The sequence below is a fragment of the Triticum urartu genome, chromosome 7 (assembly GCF_003073215.2).
Source record: "Triticum urartu cultivar G1812 chromosome 7, Tu2.1, whole genome shotgun sequence".
In the NCBI taxonomy this organism is placed as follows: domain Eukaryota; kingdom Viridiplantae; phylum Streptophyta; class Magnoliopsida; order Poales; family Poaceae; genus Triticum; species Triticum urartu.
The window spans coordinates 57,411,576-57,433,138 of record NC_053028.1 but is presented as its reverse complement, the minus strand read 5'-3'; the positions used below and the strand labels follow the sequence as shown (position 1 = coordinate 57,433,138).

General features: G+C 44.6%; 2 protein-coding genes across 3 annotated transcripts; one reads left to right on the top strand and one right to left on the bottom strand.

Annotated features, from left to right (window-relative positions):
• The first annotated feature begins 867 nt into the window (after positions 1 to 867).
• Positions 868 to 2,360, top strand: LOC125519825 (probable carboxylesterase 5). Its single transcript, XM_048684597.1, has one exon. It carries the CDS (start codon positions 940 to 942, stop codon positions 2,308 to 2,310), a length of 1,371 nt encoding a protein of 456 aa, XP_048540554.1. The 5' UTR covers positions 868 to 939; the 3' UTR covers positions 2,311 to 2,360.
• A 2,035-nt stretch (positions 2,361 to 4,395) lies between these two features.
• Positions 4,396 to 9,235, bottom strand: LOC125519824 (probable CoA ligase CCL12). 2 transcript variants are annotated; one of them, XM_048684595.1, is made up of 14 exons: positions 8,856 to 9,232; positions 8,352 to 8,481; positions 7,976 to 8,235; positions 7,664 to 7,865; positions 7,546 to 7,586; positions 7,059 to 7,181; positions 6,836 to 6,909; positions 6,503 to 6,723; positions 6,080 to 6,174; positions 5,782 to 5,998; positions 5,580 to 5,705; positions 5,141 to 5,239; positions 4,843 to 5,052; positions 4,396 to 4,751 (listed from the first exon to the last, which is right to left on the bottom strand). In XM_048684595.1, exons 1-14 carry the CDS (start codon positions 9,131 to 9,133, stop codon positions 4,638 to 4,640), a joined length of 2,190 nt encoding a protein of 729 aa, XP_048540552.1. In that variant the 5' UTR covers positions 9,134 to 9,232; the 3' UTR covers positions 4,396 to 4,637. The 2 variants fall into 2 exon arrangements, with proteins under 2 accessions (XP_048540552.1, XP_048540551.1); XM_048684594.1 differs by having other exon boundaries at positions 5,782 to 6,174; positions 8,856 to 9,235.
• Positions 9,236 to 21,563: the final 12,328 nt, after the last annotated feature.

Genomic DNA, 21,563 nt, shown 5'->3' with positions numbered 1-21,563 from the left:
TTTCAAAAGATCTGTTTTCTTTTTAAAAATTTCTAGCCTGTGCAGGTGCATGGGCTGATGACTAGTGGACCTAGTTGGGCAGGTGGTCATCCATAATAGCTGCGAGAAAGGGGCGGTTGCTTCTCTCGCGATAGGCATTATTTCATGCTATTAATAGCAGATGAACGCATGGTCATACAATGCTTGAAATACATTACCCACTCAAGAAGCAACTATCTTTAATTTTAAAGACTCTTTTCGAACTGACAAAGAGTGAAATGCTGCGAAGGTTTGGATCGGCAACCCATTTGCTCGTGCCATATCCTCCATGCACTTACAGAAGACATTCCACGAAAAGCTGCTGCGAAATGCATAACATTCTTGTTAAATCATTGTATCAACCTGTCTAGATTTTTTAATTATGGAGGCCCAATTTAACGACACGTGTGTAGCACGGATGCTGCAGTTATGCACTGGCACGTGCCAAGACTATTAATTTTCGCTCAAAAGAAGAAGAACAAAACAAATCTATAATTATAATGAGAAACAGAAATGGTTAACGGGTGCTACTGCTAACCCAAATCAAACCCTTTTGGCAGCAGGTGGTCACTCAATGCAACATCGACGAAAATATGGTCCTTCCCATAAGTAGTTGATATATTCGCATAGCTGCAACGGTAAAGCCATAATGGGATAAGATCTAACAGAAAATGACATTTGACCATTTACGCGTGACGCGTCAATAATTGGCAGACTACAACCACTTGGTCTCTTTCAAAGCATATTTATAACACTGAAAATGAAAATACTCATATTTATTCATGGAGACATATTTCTAAGGAAAACTCTTCTATTCTATAGTCTGATGGGAGGTAATGCATCAGACCAATCGACTACCGTCGATTCCGTCCGAATCTCATTAGTAAAGTGCCAATGAAGCAAATCGCTCTATAAAATCCCATGAGATGCAGCCAACGTCGACGCGGCACAATTCAAAACAAGCGTTCCAAACTAGAGCAGCTCAACTGCGCCATGCAGGCAAGCAAGAGTTCTCCAGCGAATCAGAACCACGGACGTAACATCTCCGTGGACATGTACCCGTTCATACGCAAGTACCAGGACGGCAGCATCGAGCGTTTCCTGCGCAGTCCATTCGTGCCGGCGTCGTCGGATCAGGCCCGCAACCGTGGGGTGGCGACGAGGGACGTCGTCGTCGACAAGGCCACCGGCGTGTCTGTGCGCCTGTTCCTCCCGTGCGGTGCCGCCGAGACCGCAGGCAGGAATCGGCTTCCTCTCGTCATCTACGTCCATGGCGGCTCGTTCTGCACGGAAAGCGCTTTCGGCCGGACGTACCACCGCTACGCGACCTCCCTTGCCGCCTCCGCCGGGGCCCTCGTCGTGTCGGTGGAGTACCGTCTGGCGCCGGAGTTCCCCATACCTGCGGCCTACGACGACGCTTGGGCCGCGCTCCAGTGGGCGGCGTCCTTGTCCGACCCGTGGCTGGCCAGCTACGCCGACCCCGCGCGCACGTTCCTGGCCGGCGACAGCGCCGGCGGCAACATCGTTTACCACACGGCAGTCCGCGCCAGCCACGAAGTCAACAACGACATCATGGACATCGAGGGGCTGATCATGGTGCAGCCTTACTTCTGGGGAGCCAAGCGGCTCCCTTTGGAGCTCGCGTGGGACGACAACGAAGCCACCGTGGCGGTGTTCCCACCGAACGGGGTGGACCGGCTCTGGCCGTTCGTGACGGCCGGCCAGGCCGGCAACGACGACCCCCGGATCGACCCTCCGGCCTCGGAGATCTCATCGCTGGCTTGCCGCCGCGTGCTCATCGCCGTGGCCGGTAAGGATAGCCTGCGGGGCCGCGGCCACCGCCTGGCGGCACGCATGCGTGATCTCGACTCGCGTTGGCCTTGGATGATCCAGCGGCGCCGCGAGGTGACGGTGGTGGAGTCGGAGGGCGAGGAGCACGGTTTCCACCTCTACAGTCCGCTGAGGGCCACCAGCAAGAGGCTCATGGGGAGCCTCGTGGAGTTCATAAACCAGCAGCCCAACTCGTCGCCTGCGAATCCTATGGTGCTAGGCGTGCCCACGACGCCGTGCAAGGACGTGTTTGGGTATGGCATGGCCATGAAGGCCTGGTGCACACGGTCCAGTATGCCACGTAACACTGCTACTTCATTGAAGATTGGAAGGGTTGGGCCATCCAACACAAGATATAGGTTAATCTCAGGTCGACTGCTGATGACTGCTGGTAACGCTCATCACAAAGATCCATTATCTGCTGCAGTTCCCTGGACTTGTGTGATCAACAACTTCTTCTAGATGACAGCCGGCCTGATAACGCAAAAATAAATGGAAAACGCTTATATACAGTTGTCTGGTAGGAAACTTTTATCAGACGGGTCATGTGCCGTTGATGCTCTTCCAATCTCGTGGCATATATTTCTAACCCAACTGCCCAAATTAACCTGATTCAAGAAAATCTCTCCGCGATACCTACCTCCGCCACCACCCCACTCCGCGACGTCTACAACTGCTTCAGGTAGCCAGTGCTGCGGTGCAGCGACCCGTCCCTCGTGCGCTGCTCCGCCTCCAATGCTGCTCTCTCCGATGACCTCGCGTCCCTCTCGCCGTCTTGCTTCACCAGTAGGACCATGCCCTACTACCATCCTCCCCATCACGCTGGTAAACCGTTTCAGTTTCACAAAGAAGCCTGCCAGCCCGGAACAGCCCGGCTAGTCGCCCTGGTACAACTTAAATCTGAAGCACTTGAGTTGATTTGTGTTACTTATGTTCATATCTTGATTCGGCGATTTTTCACAGGTGTCAATATGCTTTGTCCGTTGTGTACACCATATCTTCTACAAAAATTAGTTAATTTGGTACACAAATCTCAAACTATGCATCCCGATCAATGGTGGTAATGATTTCAAATTTCCATGCTTCCATGGAAGACTAGTTCTGTTCCCAAAGTACCACGTTCGTGCTACTTTGTTATGTAGCATCTAAATCGCAATATAGTTTGAACTCTATACATTTTGCTTCCATAGGTTAATTTCTTTTTGTATCCATTTCGTGCCTCGCAGGTTCGACGCGCGCGTACGTACGATCGAGCAGGAAACGCATTCTTTCATTCATGTGCGTGCGTGCGTGCCAAGGAAACCCATGAAGAAGAAGCAGAGAAGACGATGGAAAACGCGATCGTGTTTCGGCGAGGGACACCTCTGACACCCATGAAGCGGTCGGGTAGCGATACATCGTTTACCGCACGGCCTTTGTTATAAATTTTGATACACTCTCTCCTCACTATTGTTGACCCCCAAAAATTTTGAGATCTCCACCAATCTTACATGCAAGCGAGTTAAAGGAAAGAGGAGACATAGATCTACGATTCCACCTGAGCGAGATTCGATTCCCCTGAGGTCTTCACGAAAATTGTCGTTCTTGAGATCGTTGGGTAGATGCATACTCCGGAAGATTGCAGAACTGCGGACACTCAGGTAAGGTTTCTAAAGGACAGAAACCATCTGCCTCAAGGTCTACCCTCAGTGCAAGAGCAAACATTTTGTGGCCAAAGCTCGCGTAGAAGGCTGTGTCTTTGTGACCGTGTGAACTTTGTTGGCCACGGCCCTCTACAGTGGAGATTAGAATCGCCACAAGAATTTGAATTTCGGGATACGCCAACGTGGCACCGTGTGCTCCCCGGTTACTTCTTTCATCTCCGTTTTCCTGTGCTTAATCTACTTCTAGCTAGCTCGCTGGATTCGTGTGGAAGAATGAGGTGGTTGTGATCTCATTGACTTGGAGAGCCCCCCTCAAGCTTGACTCCTTCAGCTATTTGGCACACACAGTTGAGATGATATAGCCGACCTCTGCAAGAACAAACAGATGGCGTCCTGATTTAAGCTTTTGACCCCTTCAACTTTGACACCCATGAAAAATTGGCTCAATTATCTTCTGCCAAGTGAGCTTCCCACATGACACATTAGCTGCCTACGCAGGGCGTGCGTGCATAGAGTCGGATTTTGTTTTCTAGTATATGATCAAAACATATCTGTGTTTTAATCTTCCAGACGTGGGATCATGCATGACTGGTGTATATGGAAACTTGCATATTCAGATAGCTCATGTCACAAAGGATAGTTTTTTGGGTATGCAGAGATCATATCAATTACTTGTATTAAATCTAAGAGCAACAATATTCTTTGAGGTTTTCCCAACACAAATTAGATTTGAATTTGATGGGTACTTTAAATGGATAGTTGATACTTTAGAAACTGTATAAAGAAGTTCAGATTTTTTTAATCGTTAGTTTGCAAGAGTATCAAAAAATAACATATCTGAGCTTTGATCTGACACTACATAATGCAGCTCATCTTGTCTTATAAAAGATGTAAAGAGAAAACGTAAGAAAATACGATGGCTTATAAACCTTCAAACATACAGAGTGATCCGATTTTAGCAAGCCATCACCTCATTACTTCCGATGAGCTCAACACATACAATACAATAACAAGTGTTATGAATCTACACCCCCAACGATGTGAATGAAAGGGAATCGAACCGTTGTAACACGCCGTGAGTTCAATAAACTTGGATCATGAAGATCCATTTTCCTGTTGAAAAGACATAGATATCCCTCAGGCCCGTTATAGCTTGCTGCGATTCGCGAGTTCTTGCTTCAGCTGATCCCTCAGGACCCTTCTCAAAAGCTTGTTTGAAGCAGTTCTCGGGAACTCGGGGACGATTTTGACGTAGCTCACCTGTCAGGACGAACAAACGATCTCAATTCCCTCATTATGGATGCACCCATCTGATCATCTGAACTGAACGTCAGAAAAGAGAAGCTCTTACCTTGAAAAGGGGGTTGAGGTTCTTCTGAATGGCTCTCTGGAACTTGCTCTTCAGAAGATTTGCATCGCATGCTGTGGATCCATCTTTTAGCACTGCCAATATAGCCAGTTGTTCTAGTCCCCCGCCAGAAGGTTTGATGCTAACAGCTACTGTTTCTAGCAGACCGTCATCGGCGCCATTACAAACCCGTTCGATCTCCACTGAACTTGTCTGGTCAGGCAAGAGCAATATTGAATTGGTTTCATGAGATGCAAGAGTGATGACATCATACTGAAAACAATGAAGAGGGAGCTTCAACCTTAATCCCTCCAAGATTCATAGTGTCATCTGCTCTGCCCTGCACGATATAGTAACCACCTACGGTCCTCTGGATTATATCTCCATGTCGTCGGAGTTGCTGCAGTAGAAATACCGTTACAACGTGTGAGCTTTCACCATTTTGGTTATTACTGATAACTTCTAAAAGTATGTAGTCAGATTTATTTGATTAGTTCAGCAAAGGGAACATTGACTCAAATGTTGCTAGTACTATTTTTCATAACACACTTATCATTGCAACTTATATCAGAGCACAATAGCATGCCTAAATCATACTCATCTTCTCAGTAGGGCTCCACTGGAAAACTTGGAGAACACACTGATTTTATAAAGCTTAAAAAGTTGACTGCTGCAAATGTCGAACATCTTCATAATTTTGTCAAGCAGTTTAGTAAAAATTGAGGTAAGCGACTCCATACCCGTCCTCTGTAAATGGGCATTCCATCAAAGTAAACCTTATCATGGTCAGCATTGAGAAGCCGATTGGTAGCACCAAAATATAAAGGGAAGAGACCCACTTCTCCAGAACAAGGTAGATCATCAGGCTGTCATAGCAAACGTCAAATGCTTACACAGCAAACGCAATCACCAAACTTAGAATATTCTACGAACAATTCTTACATATGGATTTCCCTGTTCATCGAGTATGACAAACCAAGTGGACATTGATGGACCACTGAAAGCTCCAAAAGCTTGTGGCTGTAAAAGTCTCCCTTGAATGTATGAGGATGCCAGCTCTGTGCCCCCACAGCACTCAACAATGGGCTTGTAACAGGTACGCGAAGATAGCCACAGATTATCATCAATATCAGAAGCCTCCCCTGTTGTAGCAAGTACCCTGCGATTATAGAAATTTAGCTTCTTTAGCGGAGCTTGTGATGAAGTTGAATGCTTCCTAACAGTGTAAGTAGCAACTTGCCTGATTTTGGTCCAGTCTAGCCCTTGAGTAAGATTCCCTGCCTTCCAAGACTTCACCAAGCTAGGCACAGATCCTAATACACTCACACGGGCATCCTGCAATTTGGACATTATCACGAAGCGCATGGGTAAAGAACAGTTTATACTCAGCTTCTAATATAATATGCAGGGACTTTTGATAAAATCCTACCTGATTCATTCAGAAGAAAAAGCTCTATGATGCATAGAATAAAAAACTTGGGAGAATAGACAAACTATGAAGTTAATTAGGTAGCCAGTAAGCCTTATCTATACCAGATTCAAGCAAAGTAATGGATACAAAAAATAAGAACAAGGCCAAGGCTTACTTTAACTAAAAAAAATGGAACAAGGACAAATCAACTTTAGCAGTTTAAACCAAGAGATGGTGCAAAATAGGCCACACCTGCACAAATTTGCAGAAACCACGTCCAAGTGGAGAACCATGATATAAGGCCAATGTTGCACCATTTAGAAAGCATGAGAATATTTGTATCGGTCCCATAACCCAACCCAGATTTGTAGGCCACAAGTCTACGTCCTTTGGTCGAAGATCCAAATGTGCCCAGGTATCAGCTGCACATCTTATGGGACAAAGTTGTGTCCACGGTATAACTTTTGGCTCTCCTGCACCAAAAGCAAATAGAACAGATCAAATCACACGTGAAGTTGTGAACGTGGGAAACGGTGCAACCAGAGATTAAAGGAAATTGTGTCAGAAACTCAAGGCAGTGTTTACCAGTTGTTCCTGATGAAAACAGTATATTAATTAAGGAGTCTGCAGATTGATAAACTGGAGAGTACATGGATGACCTGCAAATCCAAGACATGTAGCTCCCATGTTGGTCACATCACAAAATCACCTCTGTTTTGCAATGTGGGTGTTCAAATTTTCACGAAAAGAAAGCATCTGAACAGAGTTGTTTATTTTGAGTGACATGGAAGGATCATTTGCTGCATACCTCCCGGCAGCACAAGAAAGAAAATCTTTCCAGGACATATCACCATTCCTTGGTGTAACTCCAAGACTATCTCCAGTTGCAGGAATTACAATAGCTTTAGCTGAAGTCCCTTCCATGACACGGCTGAAGAATATAATTTGACATATTTAGTTAAGTGCTGAGAATTGTTCTGTGATAGTTCAGTATGTTCATGCAAAAAGGTATAAATGAAACACAAATTGTTACATCAATGCAAAATGATTATTTTCACAAGCTGTGATCCTGCTAAATAACTACAATTTTCTTGTTAAAGCTGAGCAAATTAAGTTACTGAAATACATATATTAACTAAATAATTACCGAAAAAGGCTTTCGCCCCGCTTTACAAATAAAGCAAACCGCCACAAGCAACGAGTACCAAACACGAGTTCACCACACACACACACAACAAGAAGTACAAGGTTCTGCTGAGGGCACAGCTCAACAAGCCCAAAGAAACATCATATACCTGTAAAGTGGAAATTTCTTCCCTCCCCTAATTATGAAATCCTGAAATCCTGTGGAATTAGTATAAACACTACTATAGTACTGATGATCGTAAGACTTGCTGCTTGCTACAGTCGAACCTGGGTAAAAATTGCCTTTGCTTTTGCGACCCTCATGCGATTGCCAATCTCTTGGGGTGCAAAACTGTCTGCTATTCCCACAACAACAAAGCCTCCAAGGATGATTGCCAAATAAACAATAACCGCATTGCACGTCATTGGCATGTCTATTGCAATCCGGTCACCCTTTCGGAATATGGTATCAAGGGCATTTGCAACAGTCCTGAAAATACCAAAGCAACAAAACCATGATGATGAAATTGTACAATAGAACAGAAGAAATTTAAAGGTTTCTGCATGCCCCCTACTCTTAATTTGTTAAGAAATGCATACATCACTTGGGTGCGAAGCTCCTTCAGCGACATACGATTCACCGGATAATCGCCAAAGCCCTCATCCCTCCAGACAATAGCGATGCTATCATCTGTCCTGTTCTGGGAAGGCCAAGGTAGCAGACAACATTCGGCAATGTTGAGCACTGCGCCGGGGAACCATGACCCTCCCTTCTTTGATTTATCTGATGCATCTAGAATCGTCTTTGGTTCTCGTACGAACTTGACAGAGAGCTCCTTCAGCACCAGTTTCCAGTAGACCTACACAATGATCTCCTAGGAGGCTATTATGAAGAAATAAAACTTTGAACCGATGTTCTAGTTATCCACTTGTTCTGTCTGTGAAGTAAATTCCAAATTTAGAAAGGAAAATTGACCTCCTGGTTCTGAACAGAGAATTTGTGGAAGAGGCCAAAGCTTGAAATTGGATCCTTATATGATGCTCCTAACAGCTTGGGACCATTCTCTTCCATCACTCTCCCAAGATTTGTTTGCTTACAATCAGTCCTGCAACAATCATGATAACTGTGTCATGAAGTAAATTATATATACACCAGTCATCCTATCACACAGTAGTGCTAAATGATGCGAATCCACAGAGCAGTTATAAGCTAGCTAGTACCAAAATAGCACTAGTATCTTACTGTTGCTGTTAGACTCAAATGTTGTTAGCTAGACAAAAAATACTGGGTTAAATGGAACCATATAAGCTTAAGTGACTCGTGGAATTAGACTAGCAGTCACTTTCACCGTGGATTAGCCATTGATTGCTCCCACTACCCGATTGGATCAAACAGTTGGTAGCAAATTAAGCGCCGGGAGACAAGCCCTGTTCAGCTGTGCTTCTAGGAAAGAAAAATGGACGGCGGCCGGCGACTTACGGGGAGGGGAACCAGTAGGGCGGCGGGCCTCTCTGGGCGCGGTCCCAGCCGGCGTAGACGGAGTAGTACACCAGCTGGTGGAGCGCGTGCGGGTGGTCCGGCCGTAGCACCCCCGCCGCCACGACCGCCGCCCACGCAGCGGCCGCGTCGGCGCCGCATTTGCCGGTCGCCGAGCGGAGCGCGGCGAGAAAGGCCACCGCGTCGGCCGCCGTGAGCCCGGCCGCCTCCACGTCTCCCGCCCGGATCTCCCCAACGCTGCCCCTCGCGGTCGCCGCCATGCCCCGCCTGCTCGGCTGCTGGCTCGCTCTCCGCCGGCCTCGCGAAAATCTCCTTCTGGGCAGTGGGCACGGCGTCCACTGCCATGCTTATCAATACCATCTGTCTCCGGATCAACAAACTGCATTTATGTCATCTTGTAACAAGTCCGGTGCTGGATTTTTGCATTTGCCCTTCTGGTGGATCGCCGTCCCAGTACCTCACTGGCAATAATACATGGACCATCCATGTTGAGCGAACCAGCCTGGACCATCAGAGATTTTTATTTTTGATGTAAAACACGGCGCCTCAATATTAGTTATCTTTTTGTACTGAGTTCTCCTAAATTTTATATGTTATATCCCCTATTTATCAGTTACCCGAAATAGTTATATCCACTCCCTCTCTCTCATTTTACAAGGCGTGCGCGTACCCTTAGGTCGTCAATTTGACCAACCTAATACAAGTCATATATTACAAAAAATATATCAATATAAATTTTAGATGTTCTATTTTTAAAAAGTATAATTTTTGTGTTATATAGTTTATATTAGGGTGATAAAATTGACAACCTAGGTATACGCGTAGGACTTGTAAACTGTGACGGAGGGAGTAGTTCATTTCTCTCTCTGATATATACAAAATCATATTTTTCTCAAAATATATATGTCCTTCACGCACGTATTATGATGCTAATCACCATTAGCACGGCACGTTTACATAGTCGATCATCTGTTTCAATAACAACACGGGTGGCCCACCGGCACCTACATCCACATGCACATTTATACCTCTGATCGGGACCCCGCTAAGCGAGATCGTTGTATCTGCCACGCCGCTTGCCTGGCACACCGCCGTTCACCTTCACGTTGTCGATGCATGCAAAATTCACAAGGAGCCGAAGTCATCCAAGTATTCAGCCAGGTATGCAAATCTGAAGATCACCAGCAGTCCCCCATTGTTTTCTCCTAGATCCCCATTTCCGATCCATACGTAAGTTCGTAGCAGCCTCTAGTATCAAATAGCCATTGTCACCCAGTTCGCCGCACATTAACCAGTTCCTCCCCAACCCCATGATTTGACTGTTGCCGTTTACCTATATTTTTTTTTGTTTCCATCATTTAAATACGCATCCACATGCTATACCAGATATAGCAGAACAGCAGCAAACATGAATGTCATGCCGAGTGGACTCTCTGGAAGCGTTCCGCTCAATTAGGACCCCAACCCGGGAGTGATAATGTTGAAGATCATGTCAGCAAGTCGCTGTCAGATGCAACGCTCACATCCCGGATTTCAATCCAGAAGGTCTGTTGCTGGTTTCCCAGTTTAGTCATTTCAAGCACTGTTCAAGATATCAGCCGATATTTCGATAAATCGGCGATTTTTCGCTTACCGGGGGGTCGGACTGATAAGATAAATCGGTCGATATACCGATAAACCGGCCGATTTACCCTTTATCTTGAGACGATTGATAAGTTCCCGATAAATAATATCCCCAACATTTAATTTCAAGCGTGGTCTTGTTACCAAGACTCGATTCGGAGGGCTATGCACTAAAAATCACACACAAGTTGAATCTGAAATTCAGTTCATCCCCAATACTGCCATGTTTCTATGGCCGTCACCTCTCTCTGATTCAGGTTCCCCTCTTATTCCCTACTCTCTGTCTCTCTCTCTCTCTCTCCAAAGATTCATGGTCTGACCAACAGAATTTGATTCATGTCATTCCTCCACCCTGTCACCAAACCCTACCCTAGTGCGGTTGAGAGATCCCACGGCGCACGGACTGGCGGCGGTGGGATGCCTTCTCACCTCCCCATGCACGGCAGTATTGGCAAGATGATACAGTCAACAAGTATATGGGGGCTAAAATTGCTGCTCTGCTGATCCAAGTGAGCACGAACATAATCATATTGCCACTGTCCTATATGGCTACATGTACTGCGCATCTGCTGCACGTTTTATTTCTTTTTCAAGAAATGTGTTTCTTGTTCAAGAAACAATGAAAGGATCTCACATATCTTTTTACCTCAGTTGTGCTCGAGTGATTAAGGATTGGGGGTATCTAGAGTTATCACAGCAATTGGATTAGTGATTATTGGATACTGCTGGTTAGACCTCGTGTCTTATACATGGTTTGGAGTTACATCAAGTACAATTTGTGGAAAACGAGTGACCAGAACACATCCCTCTGTTTGTCCTGTTTCTTTATTTGATGACAACTTATATGATTTGGACTCTCTGAACCTTATTCAGATCGATAACGTGATCATTATTGTTAACCTTGAAGCTTTTGGGGAGGAAGCTGAAGTTCATGTATATATATTTATAGCATCGTATCATAGCGGCCCAGAATATCATTCTTTATAGAACTTACCCATTCATCTTGGTTCATGTATATACTCCCTCCGTTTCTTTATATAAGGTGTATTTGTTTTTTGATAACATTACAGAATGTAAGATGCATTTTTTCTAATTCCTCATAATTCCCTTGTTATACCTCCATAAAAAGGAAAGTACCTCTCTCTTGATTGTCTATATCTCTCCTTATAGAAAAAGAAGGAAAGCATCTCTCTGTCGATTGCATGTATCTCTTACTTTCCTGGACTAACTGATTTATTTGCCACTAACCAACAAATTTAGCAAGGGTAATTTCCTCCTAACACGTGCCTTAGTTATCATGTCAAAAATAATGCACCTTACATAAAGGAACGGAGGGAGTATGTTCACAGGGGTGATGTGCACGGTGTTCATGCTACGGGTGATCACGGTGCATGCTGGGGATGCTGACGCCGATGCCGACTGGGCCGCACTAGCACACCCTCGTAATCAAGATTGTCATCACCTTTAACATGATGTTTGTCTCCTGCGTCGTTGCCATGGACTCGAGGTTGGTACGTTCATTAATCTGCCACAGATCCCCTGTTTTGACTTCTTAATTTTTACTGTCCTAAATGGTAACTCTCCTTTAGATTTATGACTCGGTTCTTCTCGGTTTTGGGTACTCTTGGTGGGCATCATCTTCTTCTCCATGGTGCTCAACCAACTGCATAAGGAGGTCGGGTATCTCGGATCAGATGTGATGGAGGGCGCTGCACAAGAGAGGTCATGTTTGGACGACATTTGAATTTCGCCATGCCATGCTGCTGCATGAACTATCTCCTGGCCAGGTAACAGTTACCAAATGCTCTAGAACTTTTTGTGCAATATCACACTATTATGCATGATTTATATGCCAAGTTTCAATTTAAGCAAAATTCATTTGGTATTGAAAGAGTGAAGCTACCGAGGGTGATTCCTTAGGTTTTTTCACCTTGATGGTATGGACCTGAACCCTGGCAGTTCCTATGATTAAAGACGGGTCTGCCCCAAGGGTACCAGCGAGGGATTACTCTGGCGGAACGACAGGACAGGTGGAGACCACCTAGGTGAGAGGTGGGCCTGATCACTAGTCGTGGTCCACAAGTTACCTAGTCGGAGCGACGACCCTGGTCGTTTTCACGAGTTACTAATAATACACTAACGCATTTGGGTATTTGAACTGAGTTGGGCTATGTGCCTTTGCGCACTAAACACCACACGGGATAATGGTTTATGGGCCCTCGGTGTCGTACGTTCCCTCCGAAAGCAATTTAGATGTCACATTTCAGATATGCGGGCTGATTGTTGGGGTGAGCTGGTTACGCCTGCTTATGTATACAAAGGCACCCTTGGGTCCCGGCCAGCCACGCAATGTGCATGAGTGCTTAGGGCGATCGTCCATGACCCCTTCGCATTTAGGATTTAGACCGGCGTGTTAACCTCTTTGGAGAGTCTAGACTAGTCTACAGCGTGCCGATCATGCGAGGTTGGGCATTACCTAGTAAACTGTGTCCGGGCAGAGTTAATCGAGTGTGTTGGGTAATGTGGTGCACCCCTGCAGGGAAGATATATCTATTCAAATAGACATGTCTATGATAACAGGACGCTCAGAGTTGTATCCTGATCTACTATAACTAGAACCAGATATTGTTATAATACTTAACTGCGATAACTACTCCGGAATTGCTTTCTCGTATGGTAGTCAAGGAAGGATCTCAGGGCATTGCTAGTATTAACACATCTCAGGGTGCTACTCTCTTCTGATGCTGCAAAATACTAGTCTTTTTAGGATAGGATTTCCCCTCTCCACTCTAGCATTCTGCAGTACAGTCCAAAGACATAGCCCCAATCATCATACCAGATTAATTCACTAGTCCAATCTACAAAGAATCAACTGATGAATTGAATTGACTGAAGGGCTCGTTTACATACTGTACCAACCAGTCACCGAAAATCTGAATCGCATATTAGCAAAGCCAGAAAATGGTACGATCATCCTCTTCCACATAAATTTAGTGATTTGAGCGGACGTTTCAATAAAAACTGGACCGTGGATTTGCCAAACCAAATACACTACTAATTTATTAATCGGGCTCCATACATGCAACCATTTCGGTTCATCTGAGATGCAAACACATACATACATGTCACACACATCGAAACATGAGCTCGTGTACGTCTATTTTTTTTCCCGACCTCCGCATCCTAAGTGTACACACATGACACATGACCTGCCTAATTAAACACGAGATTGGAAAACAAATAGAAATTGAAGGTACGTAAGAAAATAAATACTTAATGCATGCCTGCATGAGGATGGAGTAGTATCTAAGTACACGGGAGCTGAAGGTGAAGGCATCTTTCCTATCACCGTAGTACACCGGCCCACTGAGGAGAAGTGCATGGATGAACCCGGGTACATATGAACCCACTTTGAAAAACACATTTCTAAATTCTAAAAATATCTGGAAAAAAATTGCACGGGTACGTCTCCATGTTCTATGTGCGTGCATAAAGTTTCACGGAAAAATAACTTTTTTTGTGGCCTGTGCAAAAAAGACAAAAAATTATGTCGTGAAACACTATTTAGAAGCACTGAAATTTGTCTTTTTTGCGGAGGTAAAATAAAAAGATATCTTTTCATAAAACTTTGTGGCGCGTACACACATTTGCAAACATGTATGCGTGATATTTTCTTTTGATTTTTTTGATATTTTACAACGTGCTTAAAATGCATTTTATGAAAAATGGGTGCATATGCCCATGGGTTCAGATGGTGCCCTCTCGCCCACTGAGTGTGAAGTTGACTACCCGTTGCACCGCAGGCAGCTGCTGACACCCATGTTTGATTCGAGCTTGGTTGGTGCAAAGGCGACCTCCTCTGTTACATTGTGCTCATTGGCGTAGCACTCCACGCAGTTGGCCACATCCCTATTGTCCGGGGCTACATGCACGTTTCCATTAATTTAACTATTTCAATACTATGCTAGAGATTAGCTAATTAAAATTAACCATGTTAATTGCACATATATGTGTTTTTTCCAACTTACTTTGGATGAAGCAACAAGATCATTCATTAGGTGCTCAATCTTGGCGCATGACATGACGACATCAGGGTATCCAATGCCCAATGGCGATTCTAGTAGGTAAGCTTCAATAGGGTGAAGCATGCCCTCCAAAAAAACTTAATTATTTTGCTACTACTCTAGATACAGCCCATGGACACACGGAGGACATCTACAAAATACAAAAAGGTGCAATCAAACTCGAATAGATATAGTTATGTACTCCCTCGGTCCGGAAATACTTGTCTTAGAAATAGATATCTAGGAAAATGTGAGCTTATTACTACAACACTATTGAGATATAATGGCTATTTTCGTAGATAGAACCAATTTTTGTTCAATTTTTTTTATATTTTTGAAAAAAAATGCAAATAATTTCAGTAAACAGTACATGTTCCCATAGTAATTTGAAATTTTTTGGGCTTATTTAGACTACCCTGTTAGGAGATAATTACCATCTTACTTAACAGATCCAAATTTTGACAAATGAGCGATTAGTTTACATGACATTAACTTTGAGCCCACCCTCCATTCTCTTCGTGGATTCGCCAATGCAAGTGCCCACTCCAGTGCTCCCTTGGGAATTTCATCACCCATGCAAACCATTGTATGGACGCATAGCTCTGCCGCACCTATGGACATGGTACCTAAATGCAATTTATCTTCAAACCTAAGCTTGTGATTTTTGTGCATCCATTCAGCTTCTTGGGGATAACAACTAGACAGATGTTGGAACAGCATGCATGCGCATGAGGAAAGGTAGCAATTCATTAAACACACAACAATTTCTTTTAATTAATATGCTTCGAAAAGTAGACATAGAAATGATTCCCCAAGATAAACAACATGACATGTTTTTTACGCAAATTAATGGCCAATCCATGTTACAATATTGACTGTTTTGTGACAAAGGAAGTATATGTAAGGCTAGTCATAGTGGGAGTAACTTAGCTAGTAAGATAGCGCACTTCGAAAAAATTCTGCTTATGTGGCAAGTAATTAATGAGAGGTGGTAACATAATATGTTACTGTAACATAACGCTTTCCAAGACAAGATGAGTCTAAGAGCTAATAAATGAAGCCATCTATGATACTACTATTATGTTACTTTGCATTATGAAGGTACTCCCTCCGTCCGATAAAGAGTGAACATCTAGAGATTTTAGGACAAATTATGGAGTCAAGTAAAAAATGCATTGAAAAAGGGCAAGCCACCATCTCTCTCCTCTTTAATTAACCAACACCCAATGAGCTAAGTGCATGTAGAAATTAAGAAGACCATGTGTAGATGGTTATTGGTCTTGATTACCATGTGATGAGAGAGAAGTATTGTTTCCTACTTTAAAGTGCATTGGAAAGATAGAAGTACACTCTTTTATGGATAAATTTTGAAGCCAAACGCACACTCTTTACCGGATGGAAGGAGTAGTAACTTAGACTACTGTCATATGCATGACACTAGTCTAAGTTACTCCCCACTATGACCAGCCTAAGGTTTCTGTTGTTCGGTAACAAACCATAAATATTGTATTCACTTAAATACCTCTAGGACATTTTGCACTAGGAAGATAGTAATATAGACTAGTGTCATATACATGTCACTAGTGTAAGTTATTACTCCCCAATGACTGGCCTAACCACTGCATTTGATTGGGTTGGAGATGTATTGGTGTTAACATAAGTAGGTTGGTTCTAAGCTGTCGTTCGTTGGTTCTACCTCTGCATTCATTGTTGATTGTGATGTAGTGGTCCTGACGTTCTGGAAGTAGTAGTGGTGACGTTCGATCTTAAATTTGGCGATGACGACCCTCTTACAATTAGACTAGCCACAATGGGAGTAACTTCAGCAGTAACTTCAAGTCCAACTCAACAAATTTGTCAATGTGGCAATGAGTTAATGAAGAAAGAGGTAGTTCTAGTAACTTAGCTAGTTACTGTAACATCACATGTCCCAAAGCAATATAAGTCTATAACCTGATAAATGGAGCTTTGCATGACACCACACCTATGTTACTACCCACTATAGTAATATAGTCTAGAGATATGTGTATGTTACTAATGTATGTTACTTCATTGTGGCTAGTCTTACCCTTAAAATATTTTAGTCCACAGACCTGGTAACTACCACCGAGATTCAGACCGTTCTATTTTCGTTACGAATGTAATGGGAAGGGGCTGAGCCCGGTTCAAGAAAAAAATTAATCAAGATCCAGGTACAGCGTGCAGTTGCCGTGGTCCAGGTCCGAGTACCACCCCACCGATGTTCTTGGTACAGGTCAACATCTACACTTAATTGGGCTGGTCCTAACGAAGCTGCCGTTGGTTTGGTTTCTGATTAAGTTGTGCCGCTAGAGGTTAGTTAGATATCCCATTATTTTTATACCGAGCCTGTGTGTACTAGTCGCTTCATTTGATCTCTTGCGTGTTGCTCCTAAGACTAACTCTAACCAATCCCTAAAAAATAGAGAAGGATCCGGCGGAGTAAACTTTTACTCCTCTATAAGTGGCCGCACCTAGCTGATCTCCTAAATTTAGTGGAGTAAAAAATAATTTGTATAGGTTTTGTGTCCTAGCCGCATGAACTTCAAGCACTTCACAATATATATCATAAAAGCATTCAAATCAAAACATACATAACATAACCGTTAAAAAGCATAAATCTCATCATCACGAATTTCAAATTCAAACATGCATAGTTCATTCAAAATGCATTACTTCAAACACAAAGTTTGACCCAAAATCACCACAAGCATAACATGTGTATGTTGTGGATCGAGCCAACCAATCGCATGCACGAACTCAAACGAAGTCCTCGGTGAAGAAATTGTCACCACCGCCACCGCTACCTTCCTCTTGGACACCATCACTACCACCATCGTTTCAGCCGCCGCCACCACCATCACCACCACCACCATCCTCTCGGCCTCCACCAAGACCACCATTCCGAACAGAGCTTTCCGTTTGGGTCAAGATGTCCCCACGAGTGAGCTCCCAATGCTTTCTTGCGGTTTCATCCATTGTATTTGGATGCATGAACATGATAGCACGATCTCCGGCTTTCTTGGCATCACGAATCCTCTCCTCCTGAAGTGCAAGTCTACGCCCCTCCACCTTCAACTTTCTCTCCTCCGCCACTAACTTGGCCTTCCATTTCTCATCCTCCAATATGTCGAGCTCATTCTACCTCACCATCTTATCTTCTTTGCGTTCGGTTGCCAACAACTTCTTGGCCTCAATCATAGCCACAAGTTCTTCTTTTTATGTGCCACCGTATGCATTTCTCTTTTTTGCAATTTTTTCCCTTCCAATTTATATATTGTTGGCCTCTTCATCAACCTCGTTGTCCTCCTCAACGGATATGCTCAACCTTGTCTCTTTGGAGTGGTCTCGGGAAATCTTTGGATCCACTTCTCGTTCTTGCATAGCTCTTTGTAGCAATGAGCAACATGAAGGGCTTGTGGCCGAACTTGTGTTCCTATGCTTGAATAGTTCTTTGATGTAGGGGCCATACTCCGCCACTTGCACACCACTTGGTGGTACATGATTCACTTGATTGATGCAATCGGACCATCGGTTGCATTGGTCATGAATGGTGCTTCAAGGATACCCAAGAGAACCTTGTGTACGGCTTGATTGCACTTCCACGGACTTGTTGTGGTAGTCTGTAACTTCCCCAAAACATAGTCTTGGTTTGATTCGTTTCAATCGTTGCATCCATGAAGATGTTCATTCAAGCATAACATAGAGCAACATCCTCAACTTGATTGTAGTTGGCGGTGCGTGACCTTGACGACCACATGCTTGCTTCAGCCACCTCCTCAACTTCATCTTCATCGGTCACCTCCTATTCTTCCATCTCTTCGGCCGCCTCTGAACGATCCCAAACTAAGTCATAATTGAGATCATCTAGCCCCATCACCGCTGAGGACTCCAAAGACGCTAAAAATACGGCCATGTTCATCTCCACACTACGACAACAAAACGAACAAACTCCATCACCATCGGTCACCAGCAATCACCGTCTAAAACTCGTTGGCCGAAATGTGAGAGACGGTTTTCTTTACCTTGTCGGCATTTAGTCGAGCACTTGGCAGCCACGACCCTTCTTGCCGGTAGTGGCCGACGGGTGTCTTCGCTACCCATTCCAGCGGGAGGGCCGGTCATCGGTATCAGTATGCTTGGAATTTATGATTAAGATATGATTTTACTTGTTGCTCTAAGATGGAGGCTCCACACCTCCCCTTTTGATGTGAATTTAATGAGAGTGAAACCTTAGCTTCTTATGCCAATTGTGTATATGATTACTATGATGTGGAATAAATAGAAGAATTTGTTGCTTTTAAGGCTGCTTATAAAATTGAATCTTTGTTTGAAGAGTATGAAGATTGTAATGATGCTCTTTACCACATATATCATTTATATACCAGGCTTACTACTTGGGGGAGAATAAAACCACACATCAAGACACAACGGATGGTGCGGGTGCATTGGCGAATCCTCCACCGAACCCGGAGCAAAAGATGTTCCCAGGGCAACACACCGGATTGTATCCCAACGGTCTAGCAGCTGCATGTGCTGCCTGTGCTACCATCATCACGAGTAGGCAAATTTGCATCATGAAAAACACAATGATAACTTGGAAGATGTTATTTTTCGCCATTGCCTAAGAACTCGAGCACGCATGGCGGCTAGCTCGAGCGCGATGGCCAGCGCTAGTATGACACGGCCGCCCGCCCGAGCACAACGGCCAGCATGCATGCATGGTTGCGTGAGCATGGAGGCCAGCTCGAGCGCGATGGCCAGCGCTAGCACTGCACGGCTGCGCAAGCACAATGGCCAGCACGCAAGCACGGATGCGCGAGCATGGCGGCCAACTCGAGTGCGATGTCCAGCACTAGCACGGCACGGCTGCGCGAGCACAACGGCCAGCCCGAGCGCGGTGGCCAGCGCTAGCACGGCACGGCGGCGAGCACGACGGCTAGAGCGCGGGGCGCGGGGGCGGCGCGGGCACAACAGCCATGCCGAGCTGCGACACGAGCGTGGCACGGCGGGCACAAGAACCAGGCGCAGACGAGCTTCGGCCCCGGCGCGGTGGAGGACGGGCACTGCAGCCGCAACACCCGCGAGCTCCGGCCGGCCAAGGCATAGCAGCACCGCCAAGCGCGAGCTCCGCAGCCGCGTCCTGCCGTCTCGGTCTTCTGATCGTAGTTGCTGCAGGTGGGGTCTTCGATCGCTAGAGCTGACGTGGAGCACTGCCCAGGCGTGTCCGGGAATGAGTGGGAACTCTCGTAGTGACCTCAGATTTGGTCTCGGCTTGAGCTGGTCAGTCCGGATGTTTAGGGATGAAGTGGGGGGTTCGGTTGGGTCACTCTTTTTCACCGGACACTAACAAACGAACGTTTCGGACTTTCAGAGAAGAAATATGAGGTTTGGCTGTAGATGCTCTTAGTTTATTTGCAAAAAAAATGTAAATGGGAGAAAAGATTTGTCATTTTCATTATTAACAAAAAATAATTATCTGGTTAATTTTTAAAAATCAAGCAAAAATCATAACAACACGCCGAGCAGACTATCGTCATGGAACATGACAATACACATGGCAGCAGCCGATCTAGCTACCAACGTAGACTCCACACAGAACCGGAAAGAGCAACCGCCATGGCTGGACAAAGGCGTCATCATTATCACCTATCGCCCTAGATCCAGTGACTCCGACTTCATCAAAGGCGACCATGAATAATGCAATCATCACAAGTTGACGCACTTAACGAACATCTATTAGTAGAAAACGGGCATTAGAAGCGGCCTCCGCAAGCGGTTGTGATCAAATAGAACAAAGTCGATTGTAATATGCACACCGGAGGCGGTTAGAACAGCATAACCTCTTGTTGTAAGTATTCGAGATGGATGGTAATAAAAAAACTTCATCTACTGTTGAATCCGCTTGCGCTTAGTGAGTAGCTCGGGGCAGGGCCTTCACTTCTCTTTATCTACTGATCCTCTGCCTTCACTTTAGTTTCCGTCCATTTCCCTTCCCTTTTCCGGTCGCCCAGACCCTATGCCAAACTCCGTCCCACCAGATGAATGGTCTGTAATTTCTGATTAACCATTGGAGTTTCTGAGAACTCTTTAAAGTATAGATAGATAGATTACACATATAGGATCCACAACAAACAATCCTCTTGTGCTCCGTCAAAGAGCAAAGAGTTGTATTTATATATGATTTTGATTTTTTTTAGGAATTGAGCACACGCAAAGAATGCTTTACCCTAGCTCTGAGGGTGTGTTGGATATACAAATGCAATATCGAGCTTTGCTCACGGGGTGCGAGTGCGAGAGAAAGACGTTGTTGATATACACAAGGATATGTGTTTTATTTTCTGCTTTTGGAAGGATGGTTCTGTAAGGGTTGGACCATTTTAATATATATATTTTGAACTCAGGAAGAACCTAGACCTAAATTAGATAAGCATGCAACATTTTACAAAAGGACCCAACAGAAAGTAGAAATGACAGCCCAGATGAGAAACTTTACAAATAGGACCCCAGTAGACAAAACATGATGCAACATTTTACAAAAGGACCTAACAGAAAGTAGAAATTACAGCCCAAATGAGAAACTTTGCGAATAGGACCCTAGAAGACGAAACAAAAAGCAATCAAGTCCTCGGCGTCTGCTTCGATCCTGGCCCGGAACCACCACTACGGGGGACGAGACCATTTTAATATATGACCTTGAAATTCATGGAAAAAGAAATAGTGTGCATCCCTGAATGCACAAACAAGCCTGCCAATAGTAGTTGGTTTCTAATAATTGGTGGCATACTCCATTACCCAATAAATGCTTTTAAAAAGTATGATCTCTGCGAAAAAAATAAAGAATGTCACCATAACACGGACGATCTTGACACAACGTATGACCAACAGAATGATAAAACGGAGATTCCCAAAGGCACGGACTGCAGACTCATGAGGTCAACCTGTATGCCTAGCCACTCTCTTTTTGTCGTAAATCAATGCGGCA